Source organism: Zootoca vivipara, chromosome 12 (assembly GCF_963506605.1).
Source record: "Zootoca vivipara chromosome 12, rZooViv1.1, whole genome shotgun sequence".
NCBI classification, from domain to species: domain Eukaryota; kingdom Metazoa; phylum Chordata; class Lepidosauria; order Squamata; family Lacertidae; genus Zootoca; species Zootoca vivipara.
The window spans coordinates 6,015,618-6,035,925 of record NC_083287.1 but is presented as its reverse complement, the minus strand read 5'-3'; the positions used below and the strand labels follow the sequence as shown (position 1 = coordinate 6,035,925).

At 44.2% G+C, this 20,308-nt stretch overlaps 1 protein-coding gene across 2 annotated transcripts; it reads left to right on the top strand.

Annotated features, from left to right (window-relative positions):
• Nucleotides 1–11,175: 11,175 nt before the first annotated feature.
• GPR141 (G protein-coupled receptor 141) lies at nt 11,176–19,313 on the top strand. Of its 2 annotated transcripts, XM_035129731.2 has the most exons (3): nt 11,176–11,277; nt 12,169–12,322; nt 17,812–19,313. In XM_035129731.2, exon 3 carries the CDS (start codon nt 17,839–17,841, stop codon nt 18,754–18,756), a length of 918 nt encoding a protein of 305 aa, XP_034985622.1. In that variant the 5' UTR covers nt 11,176–11,277; nt 12,169–12,322; nt 17,812–17,838; the 3' UTR covers nt 18,757–19,313. The 2 variants fall into 2 exon arrangements, with proteins under 2 accessions (XP_034985622.1, XP_034985621.1); XM_035129730.2 differs by lacking the exon at nt 12,169–12,322 and having other exon boundaries at nt 11,180–11,277.
• The last annotated feature ends 995 nt before the right edge of the window (nt 19,314–20,308 follow it).

Here is a 20,308-nt window from a genome sequence, read left to right as displayed (position 1 = left end):
CTTGCGGTTCCCTCATTGCGAGAAGCCAAGTTGCAGGGAACCAGGCAGAGGGCCTTCTCGGTAGTGGCGCCCGCCCTATAGAATGCCCTCCCATCAGATGTCAAAGAGAAAAACAGCTACCAGATTTTTAGAAGACATCTGAAGGCAGCCCTGTTTAGGGAGGCTTTTAATGTTTAAGAAATTAGTGTATTTTAATGTTTCTGTTGGAAGCCGCCCAGAGTGGCTGGGGGGACCCGGCCGGATGGGTGGGGTATAAATAATAAATTATTATTATTATATTAATATTATTATATACAACAATGTGGAGGAGATTTGCCCCACTGATATGTGCATAGCTGACTCTGCTGCTTTACACCTGTGCAGAAATGCCTCTTGTAGATGTTATTTGTTTTAAATTGTTTGCTAAGTGTTGTGCAGGAAATATTACTGTTCTGATGGCTTCATAAAATGTACATCAGTCTCGGAATTATGAAAGCCACCCCAGTTTCTTATATGATCCCGGAATGTCCCTATTTCCCCCTCTAGTGCCACCACCAAGTTTGGAGAGGTAGATGAGCTGGCGCTTGTCCTGAATGGTGGTGGCAGCGGTGGCAGCTGTGAGGGAGCACCTCGCCGCCTCTCCATGGCCTCTGCTGCCGGCCTCCTCCCTTGGGCAGCTTGTAGCAGCTGCTGGAGGGCAGGTGAGGAGGAAGAGAAGCTGCTTTTGCCAAGACCCAGCCCCATGTAACACGCCGGCTCTGAAGGGCAGGCAGAGGGCAGGACTGCCCTGGGTGGAAAGAAAAGGGGAGCACAATGGAATACAGTGGTGCCTCGCTTAACGAATGCCCTGCTTAACGAAATTTCCGCTTAACGAAAGGATTTTTCGAGCGGAGGTTGCCTCGCTAGACGAATTCGTTTTATGAAAAATTCGTCTAGCGAATAGCGGTTTCCCATAGGAATGCATTGAAATTCAATTAATGTGTTCCTATGGGCAAAAAAATAAATAAATAAAATTTCAATGCATTCCTATGGGATTCGCTAGACGAATTTTTCGTTATAAGAAAAGACCTGTGGAACGAATTAAATTCGTCTAGCGAGGCACCACTGTACAGCGAGTCTTGATTTGGGGGGAATAAATGCTTTGTGTATCCAAGTCTAATCTTGCCCCTTTCTAAAATTTATTTATTGGTGTGTGTTTGTAATTCGTAAGAATAGAATAGAATAGAATTTCTCAGGACAGTGGAGGGTGTGTATGCTTTGTTCCATTAGTGTAGTGCTGGTGGAAATGCTCTGTGAGTGGGGGTCAAAAATGGGGGAGGGATCAAGGAGAGGGTCAGTTGCAGGGAGTGAGAAATGTCCCTCTTTTCATCTGAGGAATGTTGGAGGGCATGCTATAGCACCACACATTTTGTGTGCTGGACATCTGTAGGGGATCTCCTTGAGTAAGCTCTCATCCAAATTACACGAGATGCCTACTCAAGTACAGCATTGTTCCCATAGCTGCCATTCAGCTGCCAACATGGGGGTGGGTGGGTCAGGGCGGGACAGCAGGAGCATAGCACTTCACTTTCCCCCTCAGGAGAGGGGAATCATGTAGGAGTGGGGAATGACTGAATAGGGGACAACGGCATTCTGCCTAGTCTTCAAACAATCAGATTTCTCTCTCTAACCTCTTCCTGCTGATGCTTTATAGCCTTTGGCTTCTTGATCTTGATTCCGTCTTCCACCTCTATCTCCTCCCAGGTTCTTTTTATGTAACGCTGTGGATACTGCAGGCTGCAAGACATAATAATAGGCTAGAACACTGCAGGCTGGGAGAAAGGAGCGCTGAAAGGGTTTTATAAAAGCGCCATTGTACTTATCAGAAGTACACTGGTAATTGGATATCTCTATGAACTGCAAAGGGACGCGGGTGGCGCTGCGGGCTAAACCACAGAGCCTAGGGCTTGCCGATCAGAAGGTTGGCGGTTCGAATCCCCATGATGGGGTGAGCTCCCGTTGCTCAGTCCCAGCTCCTGCCAACCTAGCCATTCGAAAGCACGTCAAAGTGCAAGTAGATAAATCAGTACCACTACAGCGGGAAGGCAAACGGCGTTTCCGTGTGCTGTTGTAGTTCACCAGAAGCGGCTTAGTCATGCTGGCCACATGACCCGGAAGCTGTACGCCAGCTTCCTCGGCCAATAACGTGAGATGAGCGCTGCAACCCAAGAGTCGGTCACAACTGGACCTAATGGTCAGGGGTCCCTTTACCTATGAACTGCAAAAGCATTTAGAGAATATTGTGGTGGTAAAGGTAAAGGGGACCCCTGACCATTAGATCCAGTCGTGACCGACTCTGGGGTTGCGCGCTCATCTCGCATTATTGGCCGAGGGAGCCGGCGTATAGCTTCCAGGTCATGTGGCCAGCATGACAAAGCCACTTCTGGCAAACCAGAGCAGCACATGGAAACGCCGTTTACCTTCCCGCTGTAGCGGTTCCTGTTTATCTACTTGCATTTTGACGTGCTTTCGAACTGCTAGGTTGGCAGGAGCTGGGACCAAGCAAGGGGAGCTCACCCCGTCACAGGGATTCAAACTGCCGACCTTCTGATCAGCAAGCCCTAGGCTCAGTGGTTTAACCCACAGCGCCACCTGGGTTCCTGGTGGTACACAACAACAAAATAAAAGCATATAGAACAAATTAAATACAGTTCTCCTGGAAATGTCAGCAATTACCCTTCCAAATATTTGTAACACAAAAATCCTTAATAATAATTTAAATATGGATTTGTATAGTGAGATCACTGGGTTTTTTTCTTTATCACTTAAAGTTTCTGAGAGGTGGAATTTGCACTGGGCCTGTGACCCTGGCAAAAGGGGGTTCAATCCTTTGCCTGTGCTACTTCCCAAACTTCAATTCCCACCTGAATTTGCATTCCCATCTTCAGAGCTAATAGCAGCTTCAGGGGTTATTTTATTTTAAGACAGCACAGGACAGGCAGTAAGGGTCATTCCCTTCCTAAATTACCTCCACTAGGCAATAACTATTAATCAAGGGAAAAGGTACTGGCATCCAATAACAGATTTTCTATGTCACACATGTTGTTTGGCCGTGAGCTCCCGTTGTCTAGATATTTGTCAGTTTTAGTAGCTATTTGCAGCCCAAGGATCCCGTCACAGAAGAACTTCCTATGCTCTAAGTGGAGAAAATACTAAATACAGTGTGGCTCACTTTTGCTTCCTCCATTAATTGTATGGCCGGAGTCTTGAAGGTGGGGGTTTTCAGAGAGCAGCACCTGGCCTGATTCAGAGGCTTCAAGATGGGGGTGGAAAGGGAGGACAGGAGCTGCCAGCTTTTGCTAATCCCAGAGAAGGCAACAGGGCTCATAATGCATCTCCTGTAGAGGGAGCTAAACAGATGGAAAAAAAACACCTAAAATATCTCTTACCTCCTCATCTCTTGTCTAAAATGCTTGTTTTCTTTCAAGAGCTGTTGGTTCTCCCCAACGAGTTTGATAATCATGTTGCTAAGGAATCTCTTCTCGCTTTTGAGCCTTTCTGTGGCCAGAAGCAGATCTGCAAACATCATCTTTCTATACCAGGACCAGAACAAGATCAATCCCGACAGATGTGATTTTTTAAATAAAAAAAGCTTCAAAATACATCGCCACGTGTTATTATAATTTACAATCAAAATTTACACAGCACAAATGGTATAGGTTTCCTGTGTATATCTAATCCATTTTTATTAATCCAGTTTGATAAGCTACTATCATTTCTTTTTGGACAGATGGGGGGGGGGTTCTTAAACCAAAACTCAATGTTCAGCGTCTCTTGATGGGATCTGAACCAAGTTCACCACTGCATCTTAATGGTCAATCCTGCCTCTGCTTACAAGAGACTCTTCATAATGCTAGAACCCACCCCTAACATTAATAGTGTTAAGGAATGACGTGGTGACATGGGCATACATAGCCAGGATTTTTGTTGGGGGGTCAGAACCTCAGTTTTCTATGAATTTTTATTGATTTTATTGATTGGGGGGAGCAGCTGCCCCCCCCCTCCGTGTAGTGATACTCAACACTGACCTGCATTAAATGGAATCATTGACCTGCATTAAATCGCCCGTGTTTAGACCACTATACTGTTAAGTGGGTATTTTTAAATATTTTTTGACAAAGTAATAATAATAAAGAAATAAGAATAAAACCGTGCACCCCACCCCTGAGACCAATCCATTGTAACTATCCAACCTCCCAAAATTTCCACACCTCTTGAGATGGTTTGACCCTTTTCTGTTTTAACAGTACAAATTCTACAAAGACCTTCCATAACTCCTCAAAATCATTTCGTCTGCATATTCCCCGCCTTACCTTAATAGCCTGTGTTAATTTATCATTAATACAGTGGTACCTCTACTTACGAATTTAATGCGTTCTGAACGCACATTTGTAAGTCAAAAAAAATTGTAAGTCGAATCCCATAGGAATGCATTGGGAGAAAAAATTCGTAAGTCGAAGCAACCCTATCTAAAAATTCGTAAGTAGAAAAAATCCTATCTAAACCGCATCCAAGATGGCGGACAGAGCTCCATTCGTAAGTAGAAACATTCGTAAGTAGAGTTATTCGTAAGTAGAGGTACCACTGTAGCTATTATTAAACACGGTTAAGTGTTCGACAAAGTGACATTTGACAAATAAATGCTTTGGAATCCCCTACTTATGAAATATCAGGCAGGACAGGAGTCCTCAGTTTACTGTTTTAGATCCCTGCTAACAGGGCCGGCCCACCCATGAGGCAAGATAGGGCACCACCTCGGGTGGCAGGATCCACAGGGGCAGCAGATCTGGCCTTCAAGGAAAGCATCGCCTCCTTGGAGGTTTGAGCTGCCTTCTCCTCAGCCAGACCCCTACCATGCTGCTGGCCTCTTGGCCCTGGCAGGGAGGTGCCATTTTGGGCTTCGCCTCAGATGCCAAAATGTCTTGGGCCTGCCCTGCCTGCTAAACACTAGTTTCAGCAAACTGCAAACCACACACCAACAGCATATCCATCTTAACAATATTACTGCTGTTGTTAACAAGAAAAGTGAAAAGATGAATCAGGGATACTCAGTTGGTAGAGCATGAGTCTCTTAATCTCAGGGTTGTGGGTTCAAGTTCCATGTTGGTCAAAATATTCCTGCATCGTACAGGGCTGGACTAGATGACCCTCATGGTCCCTTCCAACTGTACCATTCTATGAAATGATGTATAAATAAGAGAATATGGGTGTTTCAAAGGACAGGATGATTTGCTGACCCTGGGCATTCAAAATTGCCTTTACTTTTTGCCAAAAGCTGAATACTACAAAGAGCTGCTTTATCTCATCTAGGCATATTCTAAAAGGTACACTAACCCAGAATAATTTCCGGAAGCGAAATATACTCTGGGATGCGGAGGAAGAACAAGGCCCTCACTGAGCTGCCAGCTCCCAGGTGTAGAGTCAAACTGTTAGCAACCCCAACAAGCTGCTCTCTAACCAGCCCTGGCACTTGCCTTGTTTGTGAGGTAGCGTGAGATCACAACTGTGTAAATAATATTAGCAAACATCAAGTGAGATTTCACCCCCCCCCCAGCATTTCAACACTGAGCATTTAAACCACTAGGACCTGTTATTCCCATGACTTCAGTGGAATAGCAGAAGGTTCCTAACCTTCCCTTCAGATGTGACCACAAACCTTCTCCTTTACCTTGACCTGGCAGAAGTTGACGGCCTTCCCCAAACCTAATAGCTCTTTTATTTTGAAAGATTTGTCTTTTACATTTGGGGAAGCTCTTTTCCCTACTTGGGAAGGTTATTTTGTTAAACTAAAGAGCCCTGGATGTTTGTGCAGTGCCAGAATGTACTCATCTTTGTGAATTAAGATATCTAGAACCATTTATTTTAAAAAATCTGATACTAGCTACCTACTAGCTCTACCTTTGGGACGCGGGTGGCACTGTGGTTTATACCACTGAGCCTCTTGGGCTTGCTGATCAGAAGGTCGGCGGTTCGAATCCCCGCGACGGGGTGAGCTCCTGTTGCTCGGTCCTACCTCCTGCCTACCTAGCAGTTCAAAAGCATGTCAAAGTGCAAGTAGATAAATAGGTACTGCTCTGGCGGGAAGGTAAACGGCGTTTCTGGGCGCTGCTCTGGTTTCGCCAGAAGCGGCTTAGTCCTGCTGGCCACATGACTCAGAAAAACTGTCTGCGGACAAACGCCGGCTCCCTCGGCCAGTAAAGCGAGATGAGCGCCGTAACCCCAGAGTCGTTTGCGACTGGACTTAATGTCAGGGGTCCCTTTCCCTTTACTAGCTACCTTTATGGTGGTTTGTATGTGCAGGAGGGACTTTGGTTATGTACACAATAACCCGCACAAAAATGCAGTTTCTATCGACCTGGAATCATTTGTGCTCATCCTCAAGATGCTGCTTTCAATCTAGATTGATTCTAGATCCTGCCACCCACAAGGGTGGGGGTGGCTAATCGATACACATTTGAAAAGCCTCCTCTTGATTAGATCATCCACATTTTTTCTTCCCTGCACATTCCCCAGGCGAATGAAGAAGGAAGTGGTGGTTGCGATTTTGATATACGCTTACCCACAATGTCCTTGGCCAAGGGTGGATATACCTTCCCCCTATTGCTGGGACCACCTACAACTGTTTTGATCTGTTTTCAAATGGGTAATGCAGAATCAATCTTTAATGAGCATTTATTTTTTGGAGAGAAACTGGGGTTTCCCCCCCTCTCAAATAGTGCTTTTCAGGGCAACAAAATTTGCAAAAGATTAGATTGTTTGTTGGTTATGTGGGGAAAGAAAACCAGTACTCTGTCTCCACTGATTCTTGAATAAAATGCTGAGTGTATGCAGCTGTCGTTTGCAATTCATGTGAACCGAAGACAGGAGGCTCTCTAGCATTGTGGGTTGGGTTGCGGTTGTCTATTACAGTATTTTGCTTCCTTATCACTCACACACACACACACACAAGACAGATATGGACTTAAGGTCACTGGTACCCTCATTCTTTATCACTTTCTCTTTTAACTCAGGTGCGCTATAATGATAAGGGCTGCAATGGCAACTTACGGAATGGCACACAGCCGAGAACCTGGTGGCTTCGACTATTCTTCTTCTCCATTCTCTCTTAGCACTGGGGTGGAGAAATGTTTGTGATATAATCTGCCTCTAGAATATTGTTCGCAAGGCCCACTACCCCCGATGTTTTGTGTACCGTACATTTTAACTAAAAACTCTTCTACTCCATTGTGTAGTTCAGGGTCATTATTTGAATTATTTTAAAAGATCTTTTCTGTGTGCTAGGCTCAGAAACCATGACAACCGCTTGCCAGGCTCTGAGCAGTATTAAAAATACCCCTTTTCTGTCAGGCATTGATTATCTCTTTTATCACAACTGAAAAATTTGAGGACATTGGTTATTTGCTCAGGGCTAAATCCTGCTAGGCGCCATAATTTCATACTGAACAGCTGGCCTTCACCTGAGGGGAGGTGGAAAGAGAGAAAGCAAATGGGAATAGTGTGGAATAGTCTGCATTTTCACCTTCCTTCTGGTCGACTGACCTCAACCCACATCAACCCACCTAGGCCAGGCACTTGTGGGACAAGTAAAACAAAAACAAAAGCCACCCCCCAAAAAACCCGTAGTCTTGAGGCTGGCAACATTAGGTGTCTGCACTAATAATTGCCATTTTCTGCAACAGCTTGGTGCTAACCCACAAAGCAGAGAAATGAGGCCACCCACAGATGGGAGGAAAGCTTCTGCTTATGCAAGGAACCTTCAGGGATGTAGAAAATATTAACAATAAGCATCTGAGATGGCCCACCCATTAGGCAAGTTGAGGCGGCTGCCTCAGGCGGCAGCATCCACATGAGCGGCAGATCCTGGTGCAGATTTTTATTCCCCTGCCATCGTTCCTGATCTAGATCTCCACTCACCCTGTCTTCTCTGGTGGGGAGGTAAACACCATTTTGTGGTTCATCTCAGGTGTCACATTTTTATAACCGACCCGTGTAGATTTCACCGTTGGTTTTTAGTTAGTTTTGCTAACTAAGCAGGGCCCCGCCCCTGGTTATATCTTTTTCGGTAAGGAAGCCATAACACTAATAAAGAAATAACATTATAATTTGAGATTTTATTGGGAATTAAATACTGTTGTCTTCTGTTTGGATGGCATCAAACATAGGCAGGCAAGACAGTAATCTGAAGCCGCAGAGTCAGCTTCCTTCTGCCCCAAACGTCCCCCTTAGGTCATCACTCTGTGGACATCGATTGCGATACTGTCCTTGGGACATCTCTGGGGACATTTCTTCACCGACAGGCTCTTCCTCAGATATCAGGGTCACTGGCTCATGAAATACTTCTCCTTCCTCACTGAGGAACCTGTTTCTGCAACACTATCTACAGAACTAGAAACTGGGCTGTTTGGAGGCCTGTACTCAGAGAGTGCACAGATTCTCTCAGGGTTAGTGTAGGGCTCATTTACACTTCTGTTTGCCCCATGATTTCTTGGCACAGGTCTGAGAAGTTTTTTTTTGTCCTGCTGTTTTCCATGGGAAAATCTGTTCTTTACTGCTGAATTGGAACAAAAGTCATTTGGGGTTTCTGCACGGATGAACCCCAAGATTTATTGAACATACCAGGAGCAATCCAATTTGCAGCAAGGGGTCTAACATCATTGGGTAGAAGAACCTGAATTTGTCAGAAGAAATACGGCACATACACCTAAATAGATTTCTTGTAGGTCTTCAGCAGTGCACTCCTCTTCTGATGCTGCAGGAACTAGGGCACCATCTGGAGGAACAGTATCCAAAACCTGCATAGGCTTAGAGTCAGTACAGGATACCATAGTCAGCAGCTTAAGACAAGTGACCATGGATGCTCTCATGTGCCCTGGCTCAGAGGCAGCATGCCTATCTTCCAATAAGCTCATTGAGTTGGTGGGTGGGTGGGGAAGACCCCTCCATGTTTGCTCCTATTGGTCAAGGTGTCCTTCGTGCCTTTGGGTGTGGGTGGTGGGCCATCCACAATATTATTTCTACTGGCGGAGAGCTTCAAAATGCCCAGGCGCAGTGGATAGTTTCAAACACTAGGCTACACCTGCAGCAGAGCCCTCCATACACCCAAGGGGTGAGATATAAAGAGGAACAATGTTTAGGATTTGTGCCCACACCATAGGCTAGAAACCTACACCCTCAGACTGAGAGCAATGAGACAGTCACATACATATGTGACACAATACCCTTAAACAAACTCTATCTATCTATAAAAATAAAATAGAAAAATTCTATTGTCGTTGGTATGAGCTTCCGTGTGCATGCACACTTCTTCAGATACTTCATATACTTCTTCTTGGTATCTGAAGAAGTGTGCATGCACATGAAAGCTCATACCAATGACAAACTTAGTTGGCCTCTAAGGTGCTACTGGAAGCAATTTTTCTATATTATTTTTATTTTCTCTCGACGGCAGACCAACACGGCTACCTACCTGTAACTAACACTATCTATCTATCTATCTATCTATCTATCTATCTATCTATCTATCTATCTATCTATCTATCTACAGTGGTACCTCTACTTACAAATAACTCTACTTACGAATTTTTCTACTTACAAATGGAGCTCAGTCCACCATCTTGGATGCGGTTTAGATAGGATTTTTTCTACTTACGAATTTTTAGATAGGGTTGCTTCGACTTACAATTTTTTTCTCCCAATGCATTCCTATGGGATTCGACTTACAAATTTTTTCGACTTACAAATGTGTGTTCGGAACGCATTAAATTCATAAGTAGAGGTACCACTCTATCTATCTATCTATCTATCTATCTATCTATCTATCTATCTATCTATCTTGATATAAAATTTATATGGAAGGGTGGGACTTCTGATAAAAGGGGTGCTACTTGAAGTGAAAAATGGGTGGGGTACCCGACCCTTTTTGTGCGTGATAAAGGATGGTCCCTTGAGTCTTCTGCCAGGCCTGCAAATAACTTCCATGGAGAGGCTGTGGAATGGTGACATCACCAACATGTATGGAAGGATGTATTTCTTGGGAACACCAACAGAGAGCTGAAATGTAGAGAAGCAGTCTATGGGCTTGTCCATGCTGGAGCAAAATGTGGATTTGCCCTGGCTTGTGTCCCCACCAATGAATGGGTGTCAATAGAATGTCCTCCCCATCTCAGTGCTGGCCTGCATCTTTCTCCCCTTTAAATGTGAGGTGTTTTTTTTAATCTTTGGAAAGTGAAACAGTCAGGAACTTTTTTAATTTTTAAAAAAATGCATTTAAAGGGGGAAGGTCCTGGACAATATTGGGATGAGGGTCCAGATTTTGCTCTGGTGCAGACAAGCCCTTGATGCAATATTGTAATATTATTCAGCCAGTGGGTATGACTGGGTTAGTGTGAGACGAGGGCCTGAGCAAGCAGGGTGCAAAACCCCACTCAGCCAGGAAGCTCACTGGGTTGTCTCTTAGCCTATCCTACCTCACAGGGTTGTTGCAGGGATTACACATACGTGCCAAGTTCCTCTCTGAAAAATAAGGGACCGGACCGGAAGTAGCATACCGGAAGTAGCGCTGCCGCCATTTTGGAACTGGGCGGAGCATGCTCAGAAGTGACTTTGGATGCTGCTGTGCCCAGTTCCAATATGGCCACCGCACCAGAAGTCGCGCTGCAGCCATTTTGGAACTGGGCAGAGCAGCATCAAAAGTCGCTTCTGAGCATGCTCCGCCCAGTTCCAAAATGGCCGCCGCGCCAGAATAAACCGGGGAAAAACAAAAAAATCCCTTTTTTTCGGCTGGGGACAGCTGGAAAAAACGGGGGTTTCCCGGGGAATACGGGAGACTTGGCAGCTATGATTACATGAGGAGGGGGAGAAACGTGCACCTTTTTCTCCTTTGAAGAAAAGGTGGGGTATAAATACAAAATAAATAAAAGTAATGCATAATAATATAATATTTGCTGAACATCCCTGCTTGCTAGTCTTATAAGACTATAGGCACTCTGAATGCACAGTGTTTGTCCAGGTCACCTGGGTTTTGGTGGTGTCTTGGAGTGTTTTTGCAAATATGAAACATTCAAGTGGACATTTTTATCAACAGACTGTAAGATCAGACCCACACTGTGGGCGTAAGCGCTTTGTGGTTTTGTGGTTCTTCTAACAGTTTAGATACAGCAGCAACAAGAGCACTTGGTCACAGCACTTGAGCTTTCATTTGCCGGATAATTTTTCACTTTCCTTAACAAAGCCGGATTTTTTCAGAATTATGAGAACCAGGTAAGCACTTGCAAATATATTAAACAAGGACAGTGTAGCTTGCTTTCTCAGATATAAAAACAACAACCGGGGGCCGGGGGGGGGTAGTATGTTTGTTTCAGCATAAAATGTGCAAGAAGTGCTCAGAAACTTAGGAGGAAGTGATCATGTTCTCCTTGGTTTCAGAATACAGAGGCAAGGGAAAACTGAGTGTAGCAGGACCTGCACTCTGGACTTTAAGAAGGCCAATTTCAAAAAGCTGAAGGAGCTACTGGGTACGTTCCTATGGTCAGAAATACTCAATGTGAAGGGAGTCCAAGATGGGAGTTTCTAAAAGGAGAAATATTGAAGGCCCAAATGCAGACAATACAACAAGAAAGAAAAGCGGGAGGCATCTAAGGAAACCGGTGTGGCTGCATAAGGAGGTTGCAGATGAGCTGAGAGTTAAGAAAGGCATGTATAAGAAATGGAAGAAAGGGGAAATCACAGAGGAGGAAAATACACAAGTAGCCAACAGTTGCAGGGGGAAAGTCAGGCTGGCTAAAGCTCAGAATGAGCTCAGGCTTGCAAGAGAGGTTAGAAATAATAATAAAGGTTTCTTCGACTATGTCCAAAGTAAGAGGAAAAACAAGCAAGTGGTAGGACCTCTGCGTGGGGAACAGAGAGAAATGCTATTGGGTGACATTGAAAAGGCAGGTCTTCTCAACACCTATTTTGCCTCTGTCTTCACCCAAAAGGAAAGCGATGCCCAACCTGGTGATAACAGAATAAATGATGCAAGGAGGGAGCTGCAGCCCAAGATAGGAAAAGAGGTAGTAAGGGAACACCTAGCTATTTTAAATGTATTCAGATCTCCAGGGCCTGATGAGCTGCACCCAAGGGTACTAAAGGAGCTTGTGGATGTAATTTCAGAGCCTTTGTCTATTATCTTTGAGATTTGTTGGAGAACAGCTGAGGTCCCTACGGACTGGAGGCAAGCAAATGTTGTCTTCCCCATCTTCAAAAGGGGAAAAAAGAAAACCAACCAGTGAGCTTGACATTGATACCAGGGAAGTTCCTAGAACAGGTAATTCAACAGTCAGTCTGTGAGCATTTAGAAAAGGATATTGTGATTACTAAGACCCAGCATGGGTTTCTCAAAAATAAGTCATGTCAGACCAATCTGATTTCTTCTTTCTTTTTATAGAATTACAAACTTGTGGATCAGGGAAATGCTGTGGACATAGTATATCTTGATTTCAGCAAGGCTTTTGCCAAAGTCCCCCATGATATTCTCGCAAGGAAGCTGGTAAAATGTGGGTTGAATGAGGTAATGGTTAGGTGGATTTGTAGGTGGTTGACCGAACCCAAAGAGTACTCATTATTGAGTACTCTTTGAGTAGCTAATGCTGGAGAAGACAGAATCAGTATTCAAAATGGCCTCAACAGATTGGAGAACTGGGCGCAAGCCAACAAAATGAATTTCAATAGGGACAAATGAGAGGTTCTGCACTTAGGCAGGAAGAACCAGATGCACAAATATAGGATGGGGACACCTGGCTTACTAGCAGCACATGTGAAAAGGATCTATCGGTCTTGGTGGACCAACATGAGTAAAAAAAAAAAGCTAATGCTCTTCTAGGCTGCATCAACAGAAGTATAGTGTCCAGATCAAGGGAAGTAATAGTACCACTCTATTCTGCCTTAGCCAGACCATACTGTGTCCAATTCTGGGCACCACAGTTTAAGAAGAATATTTGATATAAAACAGTATGCATGGCATCCCATTAACTTTTATAAACTTTTTTTTTTTGCTTCCAGTTTTGCCATCCTTGTAATAACAGGCAGGTGGTTGTGTGAAGGATATTACATACCTGCTGTATTGATTATGTAGGGTAATCTAACAGATAAATGGTATTTTCCTTGACTTCACCCAACCCACAAACACAGACTTTTATCTAGGGTAACGGGACTTAAACCTCCCTTCCTGTTCAGCAGATAGCATGCACTGAGAATTCTGGGCTGAGAATGCTTTACTAAAAAGGGGAACTGAGAGAGATACAGATTTTTTCCCCATCCATACACACCCTTGTTGACAAAATCAGCTTCAGAATGCAGGAAATACTCGAGCCTAGCCATAAACATCCTATTGTCTCAAGATTCAGAAGTCAGTGGAGTGATCTTGGATGTGCTTGTTCAGTGCTGTGCCCTCCCCCCCCCCCAGAATTAAATACTTTTGCCCATAAAAAAGAAAGAATGCAATTGCTGTTCTGCAATCCTTCCACCCCCTTACGTTTTACAATCCTCCTCCTATTAGCGAACTCAGGTGGTGAGCGCTAGCAGGATTGTGGCTAAAACAGCACCACCGAGAACAAGAGAGATGTATTAGCATTGTCCAGGGGAGCCCTAAGAGCAGCAGAAGTACAAAAAAAAACACTTGGCAAATGATGCAGGCAAGCGGCAGAACTGCCACAGTGTTGGGGCATGCCAGTTGAGGAGCACAGTCCGTAAGGCGAGAAGGTGCATGTCCCACCGAGAGCGCCTTGTGGCCTAGTGGGAGGGTCTGTGCGCAGGGAGAGGAGAAGAAGCACCACCATGAGTCAGACAAGGAGGAGGCAAGCTCTGGTGCTTTTCTAAGGAAGATAATTGTTGTCTCCATGTTTTTCAGAACAAAACTCCTTCTTCAGGGTTGAGTCCAGTCTAAGATACCATGGGAACATACCCAACATTTCTCTGATGAAAATAAAGACTTCTCTAAAGGTAAAGGTAAAGGGACCCCTGACCAATAGGTCCAGTCGTGACCGACTCTGGGGTTACGCGCTCATCTCGCATTATTGGCCAAGGGAGCCAGCGTACAGCTTCCAGGTCATGTGGCCAGCATGACAAAGCCGCTTCTGGCAAACCAGAGCAGCACATGGAAACACCGTTTACCTTCCCGCTGTAGCGGTTCCTATTTATCTACTTGCATTTTGACGTGCTTTCGAACTGCTAGGTTGGCAGGAGCTGGGACCAAGCAACGGGAGCTCACCCCGTCACAGGGATTCAAACCGCCGACCTTCTGATCAGCAAACCCTAGGCTCAGTGGTTTAACCCACAGCGCCACCTGGGTCCCGTTCTTCTCTAGTCTTTGCTAGTCGCTAGTCTCTAGTCACTTCTCTAGTCTTTGCTAAATTAGTATCTTGAAACTGAATCCAGTTCAGCAGTGTAAGATTGCACTAAGAATTTTTCAACCATTTCTGTATGGTATTTCACTTTCAGTTCAAAAGAATAAGAGTGTCCAGTATACAACAGAATAAAAAATGAGAACATTTTGCATTTGACTATGAAGTATAATTGAAACAGGAACAAGCTCCCGTTGTTCAGTCTCAGCTCCTGCCAACCTAGCAGTTCAAAAGCACGTCAAAGTGCAAATAGATAAATAGGTACCACTCCAGCGGGAAGGTAAACGGCGTTTCCATGCGCTGCTCTGGTTCACCAGAAGCGGCTTAGTCATGCTGGCAACATGACCCAGAAACTGTCTGCGGACAAACACTGGCTCCCTCGGCCTATAGAGTGAGATGAACGCCGCAACCCCAGAGTCATCCATGACTGGACCTAATGGTCAGGGGTACCTTTACCTTTTATGAAGTATAATTGAAACAGTAATATTAAGATGCAGATTACATCATGGCTTACCAGTGTTGTGCCTAGTGCTTTTTTTTCTTAAAAAATGTTTAGGGGTACTCTCATTTCCATACTCATATTGAAATACTGCCCCTCAATGAGGCCAAACTTAGATTCACAAAATGTTTAGGGGTATGCATATCCCTGCGTTCCCCACCACCACCAGAAAAAAGCACTGGGGACATCTCATTCCATAATGATAATTTTACTATTTGTACCCCACACTGGGTGGTTTCCAACATATAAAAAAACATAATAAAACATTAAACATTTTAAAAAAGCTTCCCTATACAGGATTGCCTTCAGATGGCTCAGGGGTCGGATAACTCCATGCCCTCCAACATTTCCCCAATGAAAAAAAGGGACATCCTACGGAAAAGTGGGACATTCCGAGATCAAATCAGAAATCAGGATGCCTTCTCTAAATTAGGCACGTCCCTGGAAAATAGGGACACTTGGAGGGTCTGTGGGAATTAATGTAGAACATTAGTCATGAGTAAAGTCCCATTTATTTAAATTTGAACTTATTTCAACAAACTAAGACTGGATTCAACCCAATGGAAGGATAGTCCTACACTCTCTCTGGCTGTTCAGATGCTCCCTTTGACTCCGCATTCAGTGTGTTCCCACCATTGATTTGAGAAGCAGTGCACACAAGGCATTAGCCACAATTCATATCTATATTTTAATATCTATCCTTTTGTTTCTTATAAAATATTGTTTTGATGCGTCCCCCCCCCAGCTTTCATCCAAATTGAGATAAAGAGCCATAAACTGCATTGAATTAAACTAGTCATGTGTACACAGCGAACCCCACCTCTCTCTCTCTCTCTCTCTCTCTCTCTCTCTCTCTCTCTCTCTCTCTCTCTCTCTCTCACACACACACACACACACACACACACACACACACACACGGTTTATAGTCAAGGAAGAGCAAGCAAAGTCAGACTTGCTTAGTTCCCCGCAAGTGTTCTAATGGTATCCTTAGCAACAGCAAATTTTTATACCTGCCATTCACACTTTCCTGAATGATTGTGTCATTATGATCAGATCAGAATCTTATATATATAAGAGCATGATAACACCAACTGCTGTAACCAGATGCTTGATGAAAAGCATTGTCTGGTGAGAATCTAATAATATTTGATAGATATGAGCCAGCAAAAATCAGAAGAGATAATATTAGGCTCGTGACAACTAGTTAGAAATGTGCAGCTGTTAAAAATAAACCTCCCTTCTGAAATTATCAAAAAAAAAAACCCCAGATCATGTGAGCTGGCATTAAGCACAGATGATCCAGTCTGCCCTGGGTCTCTGCGGTCAAGGCTCCGTGTCAATTTAGAATGCCAGTTTATACGAAAGGGCAGGATGGTGACAGGCCTCCAAAATGCATGTGTGCTCACACTGCCAAGAGTCTTGTTAACTTCCTTTGTAGGGGGGGGGGAAGCACACTGTTCATTTCAATCACTTTCACCTTAGTAACTATCAAGGAATTGTTGGGCAAGATCTGGCCTCTCTGATTCAATTAAAGTCCTGTAAATCTGTGCTTTCATTTTAAAGAATTGTTGGGAGCTCATGATTAAAGAGGAACGCCTGAATGCAGGCACAGTTAATGTATATCCTGCCAGCTGAGATTTCACTGCTTGCGTCTGAAAAAGTAGGCTTTATTCTCGATAAATACATTGGCAGGCTTTAAAGCACCACTTAACTCTTCTACCCCCATTAAGGGGGGTAGTCCCAAAGCTATTAATAAACCAACTATAAGTACAATTGAGCACCTTCTACGCACCTGTAACTATTTCAGTGCTATTCAGAGATGCTAAATACAAAAATCACATCTCTTGCTGCTTAGGTAGTTGCTGATGCACTGCCAAAGAGCATTGATCTGCACTGGCATCTGGTGTGGGCAGCTTCTGCCCTGTGGTGTTCTGATTATTATTTAACAAAGGTGGGGGAGCACCCTAGTCTGGAACGATATTGTTGTACACGACCCCAATCTCCAAGAGGTGCGAGATTCCATGGGTTCTAGGCGCTCACGCAGGGTCTGTATTTCCTTTTGGAAATGAGGCACAGCAGAGGCTGTGGTGTCTTTAGGATAAATGGTTTATGTGGGTTAAACCACAGAGCATAGGGCTTGCTGATCAGAAGGTTGGCCAACTCTGGGGTTGCGGTGCTCATCTCGCATTATTGGCCGGCGTACAGCTTCCAGGTCATGTGGCCAGCATGACAAGCCGCTTCTGGCGAACCAGAGCAGCACACGGAAATGCCGTTTACCTTCCCGCTGTAGCGGTACCTATTTATCTACTTGTACTTTGACGTGCTTTCGAACTGCTAGGTTGGCAGGAGCAGGGACCGAGCAATGGGAGCTCACCCCGTCACGGGGATTCGAACCGCCAACCTTCTGATTGGCAAGCCCTAGGCTCTGTGGTTTAACCCACAGCGCCACCCGCGTCCCTGTGTTTAGGGTAAAACTTTCAAAATTCTAGCTTAAGCAGAGTGTGTAATGGGGTGAGCTCTATTCATAAAATAATAATTGCCCATTTTGAAAACTTCATGTATTCATTGATGCCCATGATGAGGTCTCTTTATTTTATTGAATCAGTGTCATGCAAAAATTTCATCTCACAGAGGGATGTTCTTTCCATGAGGAAGCATGCATAGAGATAAATTTCTTCATGACTTATCTCAAGTAAGCCTGCATTTAAACAGAAGAAAGGGATTATTCTTTTTTTCATGTGAGTGTCAAAAGATCACAGTTTGTGTTCTGGTTGCTTTCATGTTCAACCATACCTCAGGTAGCATAAAGTGTTATCTCTAGTACTTTGTCCAAAAGATTCTAGTTCCAACATGTGCCTTGGAAACTTTAATGAAATTGGTTTCTTTCTCTCCTTCTGTTTCCCCACTCCCAAACAGGCTGTGATAATAGAAGATTCTAGAAGCATGGATCGACGGAAAGAGTTCCTTCCAAGCTCAACGCCAGAGCCTCAACTGAGCTTCAACTCAATAGATTCCGCTCACATCGCCTTGATCACAATATACACGACGGTGTTTATCGGAGGTGTGTGTGGAGTCATCAAAATGTCCTTTTTGCTACTGAAAATGAATGCATTATCCGTGACTACAACAGCAATCATAAACTTAGTGGTAATCCACAGCCTCTTCCTTGTGACTGTGCCGTTTCGCCTGTATTACTACGCCACCCAAGAATGGATCTTTGGCACACCCTTTTGCAAAGTTGTGAGCGGAATGATACACTTCCACATGTACCTCACTTTCCTGTTCTATATGATTTTCTTGGTCATCAGGTGCCTCATCTTCTTTCAGTGGAAAGACAAAGTGGAATTCTATAGGAATTTGCATGCTGTGGCAACCAGCATAGCTGTGTGGATTCTGGCCATTGTTATTGTGGTGCCAGTAATGTTGTGCTGGTATGGGAAAACGGGGGTTTATGCAAATGTAACGTGTTTTGAATTTCACCAGGAGTTCCACAGTGACCCAGTGAAAGCAGTCAACTACATTATAATTGCCGTAATGGTTGCAATAATTTGCACCGTCTTGGGCTTACAAGTGTTCATGATTCGAAAGGTGGTGAAAACCCTTTCAGGGTCCCTTTGGTTACATCAAGAGTTTCAGGCGCAGCTGAAAAGCTTGTTCTTCATAGGGATCTTAATGTTTTGCTTCCTCCCTAGTCACTTTTTCCGGATTTATTTCATTCAGCATGCAGATGACAAGCGACTGAATTCTGTCAATGAAATCTGCTTGAGCGTAACTGCCATCAGCTGCCTCGATTTGTTTTTGTTCGTGGTAACTGGATGTAAAACCCTAAGGCAAAAAATCAGTGGACTTTCATGCTGCTGAAACTTTGCATTCTTATGTAAGAAAGTCTTGGCGACAAGGTCAGCTGGGTAGGTGAGAGATATATGACTTAAAGATTCTCAGGATAAAAATTTATACATCCTGGGTTGCATCTAACGGCTATGTAAGCAGAAGGCAGATTGTAAACCCAGTCTAGCCTGCCAACCACCAGCCTGGCTCCCTAATGCTCCCTGTATCCCTGCGAAGTCTCTCCAGAGAGTCACAGAATCCCTTAACAGTGTCACACTCATGCAGAATTGAGTAATGGGGACCTGCATGGTGTCAAGCTGTATTGATGCAAGGTTTCCTTCTCTCGGTCCACTGCAGTTTTGTGTGAGAGTCCATTCTGCTCAGGACTGGGAAAGGAAGGATCTGTCCATTTTGGTTCTCTCTGTTTCTCATTTTAAAAGGTAAAGGGACCCCTGACCATTAGGTCCAGTCGTGACCGACTCTGGGGTTGCGCGCTCATCTCGCGTTATTGGCCGAGGGAGCCGGCGTATAGCTTCCAGGTCATGTGGCCAGCATGACAAAGCTGCTTCTGGCAAACCAGAGCAGCACATGGAAACGCCGTTTACCTTCCCGCTGTAGCAGTTCCTATTTATCTACTTGCATTTTGACGTGCTTTCGAACTGCTAGGTTGGCAGGAGCTGGGACCGAGCAACGGGAGCTCACCCCGTCACAGGGATTCGAACCGCCAACCTTCTGATCAGCAAGCCCTAGGCTCAGTGGTTTAACCACAGCGCCACCTGGGTCCCTTTCTCATTTTACCCATCCTTAATTCAGTTCTTCACATTTTGAAATGACTTGTGTTTGGTCTTTTTAGATTCTCATGAAATTTCACAAGCATTTTACTGTAGATTTTCCCCAAACATATATTTAGGTGAGGTTTTGATTAATGTACACATTGTTGCGAGTAATTTCCCCAAATGTGGTGCTTTTAAAAATGCTGTTTTCACTAATATCTACATCTCTATGCAAACCTCCCCCTAATATATGCATTTTTGTAAAGATTGGTTGCAGAACTGCACCACAAAATTCTGATAAGTATGAATTTCAAAGGGGGTCTGTGTTTCAGTTTGCATATTGTTTTGGAAAAAGTGATTTTTAAAAATACACATTGAATCAAATTTCTCCTCCAACGCTATTCAAGACCCCTTCCCAACACTCTGGAGGCATTTTTGGGGGGTGGGGCAGAAGGTGGAAGGAAAGATTAGTTGCACAAGCTACCTTCAAAGCTGTGAAGTCTATGAAGGAGAAACTGTGGAGAACTCTAAATGTGCATCTAACTACATTAAATGGATCTTGCACAACAGTTGTGGCAACTGCATTACAGCAAGAGATTTTAGAGCCATTCCTATATTTAAGACGAACAAAACCTCATTGCAAATAAAAAATGTATCAGTGACGGAAAAATAACAACATGAAAACATTTTAAGTCTCTGGTGTTTAATCTGCCTATATTCCTGTTGATCAAAAACACCTCTGGCGATGCCAAGAACTTATGGGCAGGGGCCGGGGCTTAGCTTAGTGAGCTACCCAGGATTGTGGCTGCTCT